Below are 5972 nucleotides of genomic sequence, written 5' to 3'. Positions count from 1 at the left end.
AAAAAAAAAAAAAAAAAAAAAAAAAAAAAAAAAAAAAAAAAAAAAAAAAAAAAAAAAAAACTCGTGGTAACCTATTAGGATAAGAATGTGAAGCAATGAAAGTCTACAAGGAGAATGCGAGAGTCTATGAGGTTCAATGTACGGTTGATATGTAGTTGACCTGATTGAATATTTACTTGATAAAGCACATTAGTATTAGTATGTGATACACTTATGTGTGACTGAATAAATATACATATAAACCTTAGAATGGGAAAGTATGTTAGGTTACTTAGTTATGCATATTATATAGAGCCTTGGCAATGATTCATGATTATATGCCTTGTTATTAGGTTAGTGTGCGAGTTCTATTATATGTTAGCGAAGTATTGTGTTTAATAGTTCTTGAGTACAAAAAAATTCTCTCCTAAAGTTATTGTATTTCTTTCTTCTTCGGTTATTCGTTCGGTGTACTTCAATTGAGGGTCAAAACCACTATCTGGTATCAGAGTTAGGATGCCAAAATAAATGTCGACACTGTAAAAAGTTGCAAGAAGAGATGTACAATGATAAAGAGTGGAAAGAAGAGTAGTGTAATGCTTCGTTACTCACAGAGAGTAACTATGCACATGGTCGATAAAATGAGTGTAAATTTACGGGCACAATGCATGTGGGACGCCATCAAGCTTGGTTGATATCAATGAGTGTAAGGACAAGATGACTCTTATTGCCATCTATCAAGCAGTCTCGAAGGATGTTTTTCTCGAATGATGTTTTTCTTATATTGGCATTGAACTCTACAAAGGCAATGTGGGAGACAACATAAACAATACATATGGTTATAGAACATGTCAAGAAAGTAAAGGTGCAAACTTTGAAGGGCTATTTCGAGGCAATTCACATGAAGGGTGATTAGTCGGTGGATGAATTTTTCATGAAATTGAGGATGATCATCACTGACATTTGTTTGTTTGATGACAAGGTGGAGGAGATCTTCGTCATCGAAAATTTTCTTCAAGTTGTCCCCACGAGATTCATGAAAATTGTTATCTCTATTAAGTAATTCAGTGACCTTAAGAACATGTTGGTTGAGGAGGCCGTTGGTCGTTTAAAGGCCAATGATGAGAGACTTTATAGCTACAACGATAGGGAAGAAGAGGAACATCTCTTACTCACACATCAAGAGTGACTCACACAAATGAAAAAGAAAAATGTGGTTGATTCTTCTTTTTAAAGTGTGAAGGGACGCGACAGCCACAACATGAAAATCAGAGGTCGTGGGCTGGCTGAGGACGTGTAACAAAGGAGGTCGTGATAATCTCTCACAAAATCATAAATATATTAACCTCGAGAAGCTGAGAGCATGATAAAGTGTTACTCTTGTGAAGAATATAAACATTATGCAATAGAGTGCCGAACAAGAACCACAATGAGAAGTAAACCTCACATTCATGCATGACCAAGAGCCTGCATTGATGTTAACTAAGAAGATGTCTAGCCTGTTGATGGATGTTTAATAAAGAGAAGGTTATGACAAACCTCCTTGAAAATGGAGAAGATCCAGTGGAGAACAACAGGGTGCGTAGACAACGAAGCGAACAACCACATGGTCATTGATCGAGAAAAGTTCAAGGAGATTGATGAGAAGTTAATTGAAAATGTGAAGTTTAGTGACAAATCAATTTTAATCCAAGGAAAAGATCCATTATGTTCCAGTGCCATAACTACAATCAATATCTACTAACCACGAACAATTATTATACTCGAGAGCCATGTGGCTATAGAAAGACCTCCACTATATCTTGATTTTGTATTTGAACATTTATTATAATCTTTCTAAGTTATATTTTATATTTAAGTGCTTAGGTTACTTATGCATTTGGATTTTTAAACGTTAGAATTCCATGGTGTCACTCTATTTAATTAAAGTACATTATTTATCGAGAATTTTTAAAACTTATGTCAATAGGTTCGTGATTCAAAATCTCGAAACGTTGGTCGTTACAATTATCTTGGAGGATCAAGATTAACTCCTAAAGAAATTATGTTTCATCCCAAATGTGTTTAATTAACGAATTATGAAGAGAAAAAAGAAGATCAAATGGTATATATTGTAATTTTTGTAGAGTACGAGAATTTCCCATATTAGAAATCATCGGGAAAATAATACGAGGAAAAGTGAGCATACAATCCCGAAGGAGCAATGAGAATTAGACAGTTGGACCCAATGGATTTGAATAACCATAACCTATCAGATACGAGGTTGCAATAGAATTGCATAGGATAGAGAGTCATTGAGGAGTTAATTTCTTGTCCAATTGCAACGCCGCCAATTATGCAATCTCCTTCCTGTTAAACATGATTATTATTAAACACCTCATTGATATCTATGGTTTGAACAATCAAGCATCATGGATGTCAATGCAAGATACCTGTGCATCAAGAGTGAACTGACTACGCCCAACAAAGAAGGAAATTTTTGAACTCGAAATAGTAACATAAGCTATGACAAAACCACAAAAACTCAAATGAATTCCATTACAAAATCTTACATTCTTCAAGAAATATGAGAAAGAGGGAAGAAATTACCTTCATAAGTGTTATCTAACCATCTTGCAAGGGTTTTAAAGAGATCTAATTCAATAGAGACAAAGGAAGAATAGTCAATTTCGCCTACATCCTGCCCGTATGAAGGTATGGATATGGGTATCTCTAATGTTGACACATCGTGTACTTCGTTGAAAACTAGATATCAAGAAAGAATTAGCAATAATAAGAACACAAGAAATGGGGAGAATTCAAGATCCATTAATTTAGACAAATATTCGAACCATGTTTCTCAAATTCAAGGACCATGTGAGGTTGGAATCGCGCAAAGGAGAGGGTGAGTAAATTAGAGCCTTCACGCTCCATGTCGGCCAAGTTCGTGACCAGGTCTGTAAGGGAAGTTGTGAAATAGTGACTTTGGTTGCACGAAAATTGGTTGAAGAATTGGCGGTCAATTTTGAGGGCTACGGCGCAGCGAATGAAATTTTGGGGGATTATTATGGTGAAGCTTGATGGAGTGGATTTAATGTCGGCTATATCATGGAGTCTATGCATCATGGAGAGTGCATATAAAAAAGGGCCGAAACCTTCAAGCTCAAAGAGAAGCATGGTGGGTAATGGGTGGATGTGGATGGAGAAGGGTGGGGGTTTCGAGTGTTATCGAAAGTGTATGCAACTTTACTGCTTTTGGGTCCTTTTATACACTAATAAGTCAGTTCGGGAGGGAATAACCACCTACTTTAGTGCTTGAGTTAGCCACGAATGTGCTGATTTTGAGTCTTTTGTTTGACAAGATTTAATAAGTTATATTGTCCGGTTAGGAATAAGGACTCTCAAGGACTCTCTACACTGGTATGATATTGTCCATTAAGCTCTCATGACTCTCCATTGGTATGATATTGTCCATTAAACTCTCCTGGGCTTTGCTTTGGAGTTCCCCAAAAGGCCTCATGCCACTGGAGAGAGTTTTCCTGTATGATATTGTCCATTGAGTTCTATAGAGATAATATTCTTTTATTATAAATGTATGATCATTCCCTAAATTAGCCTATGTGAGACTTTCATCCAACAGAGATGACATGATGAGAAGATGTATTAGAGATAGTGAGTGAACAAATAACAACATCTTAATTATTTCAATCCCATTTCTATTGGCCAACAATTTTTAGAGATGCTATGTAATAACCCAAAATTTTGGAAAAAAAAAAAGGAAAGGAAATGTCTAGCATTGCTTAGAGTTGAGAAGTGTAGGTTCACCTCCATAATACAAGGAAAGCCTTTCACTTTATTTTATCATTCCACTTGAATGGTTCTAAGCATCTCGAAGAATACATTTTCGAACGGCTCAATGCCGACATTTTGGCTGATCAAGCTTGGGTAAGATACACTCGGATCCTTCCTACCTAATTTCAATTATTCAGAAGCGTTTAAGGTTAATGTGATTACCTTTTAGCTTGTTTAAATTATTTTATGCAGAATTAGGCTTAGTTTAAATTATTTTATGAAAAAAACTAGGCTAGTCAATTCCAATAGTAGAATTCTAATTTATGATGCTGGACTCATTAGTCAAAGTTAAATTTTAGAGAGCAACGTTAAAATAGCATCAGGAGGGCATAGTAACTTCAGCTTAGGCCAACCACGTAAATGGCCATACCGTCGGTTTGATTATCAGTGTATGCTGAATGATAACACGTGCTTAAGAAATCGTGTTGATCAATGAGAAATTTAGAGTCATTACTGAGATTAATTTGTTGTGTAGTTGATCGATGTGAAATCATGTTGATCAGTGATATTACGAACAAGAAAACAACATTGAATGGATGACCTTTAGGAATTTAGTGCCTTTCTTCCATTCATAATCTCTACCATAATAAATATCCCTAAAACAACTCCTATACAAAATATATATATATATATTCATGCCATAAAAAACACAAAAGAATAAAATTACTACTCGATTAAGAAATGAGATGCGATAACATCCCTAGCACGTTTCTTTATTCGAATGACAAACTTTAAACGAGAAAATAATCTAAATAAAAATGGGATGCGATTGCATCCCTTACAAACCCGTCCTTATTTATATAACAATAATTCATATGAAATTGCTTAAATGACTCAAACCTCTCTAACTTAGCCACTCCACGTTTTCCTAAGCTTCCTTATCAACTGTCTTACCTGCACAAACGAACTCCAAGTTTCAGTACCTACAAAACACGTAACGATATTTATTTATCTTTTATTGGTCGTTATTTTTTATTTACAAAAACATGTTTATAATAATTTCTTTGTGATTGGCTAATTTTTTTTAATAAGAAAACTAAAATGCCATGCTTTGTAATAATTTTATTTTCGTCAATGTTTTGACGAAGCCAAATTTCGATTGATTTTACCACAATCTAAATTGAACGAGTTGAGTTGAGTTGAGATATGTGTAGCGGCGTACCTTGAGGGACAGATGATTTCGGGTTAGCCATCAATGGCGGTGCGGTTTTCATGTCAGCAGCATCTTCAAGTGGCACGATGACGCCGGGCCAGGGGCGGCAAGTGCAGTGCTTTCCCTGCTCAATTCGCTTATAGAGATCAGGCAGGTGATTGCCACAGCCCTTCCAGGAGGTCTTCTTGCACGTCTTGCACTCAACGAGATAGCACATAATGTACAGAGGGTTGTAAGCTTGTGAAGATATGGGGAGGGCTGAGTTTTTTAGATAGCAATTTGTGAACCCACCAATGGTTTGAGCAATTTAAGAGCACAAAAAGCTTTGGGAATATCGTGGGTATTTCCTTGTTTCTTAATTAAATGGCGTTATTGCACCTTTTTAATTGTTGTTCAAGTTGTCAAATCCTAGGCGTAGGGATACGGTTTTAGGCTAATTAATAACCCAACTAAATTGCAGTTTGACCTTTCTTCCGCTGGTTTAGCGTTCCAATGAATGGTCAAATGTTGGATACTTATGCCCATTTTTTTAAATAAAAAAAATATATTCGATTTTTCTAAATCTTAATAATATTTTTAAAATTTTAATAATATTTCGAGTTTTAAATAAAAATATTCTTAAACTTTTAACGTTGTTTAAAAAAATAATGTTATCCTTAGTTTTTTTTTTTTATAGATATCATTAATACTTTATTTAAAAAATATTCAATTTTGAATTTTAAAAATTTTTATTAATACAAGTTAAAAAATATTCTTATTATTAGTGCTATCTTTAAAAGAATACCCATCAAATTTTCTTTAATCTTAGAATAAAAGTTTTTTTTTAAAAAAATCTAATATATATAGATGAAAAAAGTCTAGTGACATTTTATAGATTATAACTAAATTTTTTAATGTTATTTTTTAAATTTCATGAATATTTTTTTAAGGTGTTTTTTTCAAAGTTATTATTATTATTTTTATAAAAAAAGGTTAAAATTGTTTTTGAAGTAAAAAAAAAAAAAAAAAA

General features: G+C 33.9%; 1 protein-coding gene across 1 annotated transcript; it reads right to left on the bottom strand.

Annotated features, from left to right (window-relative positions):
* Positions 1–2124: 2124 nt before the first annotated feature.
* Positions 2125–2892, bottom strand: LOC111499490. Its single transcript, XM_023151053.1, has 4 exons — positions 2811–2892; positions 2569–2724; positions 2412–2482; positions 2125–2328 (listed from the first exon to the last, which is right to left on the bottom strand). The coding sequence occupies exons 1-4, from the start codon at positions 2890–2892 to the stop codon at positions 2125–2127; spliced, it is 513 nt and encodes a 170-aa protein (XP_023006821.1).
* Between the last annotated feature and the right edge of the window lie 3080 nt (positions 2893–5972).

This window comes from Cucurbita maxima, unplaced genomic scaffold, assembly GCF_002738345.1.
Source record: "Cucurbita maxima cultivar Rimu unplaced genomic scaffold, Cmax_1.0 Cma_Scf00027, whole genome shotgun sequence".
In the NCBI taxonomy this organism is placed as follows: Eukaryota; Viridiplantae; Streptophyta; class Magnoliopsida; order Cucurbitales; family Cucurbitaceae; genus Cucurbita; species Cucurbita maxima.
Note: the sequence above shows the minus strand (reverse complement) of the source record. Positions and strands in the feature narration are given on the sequence as shown.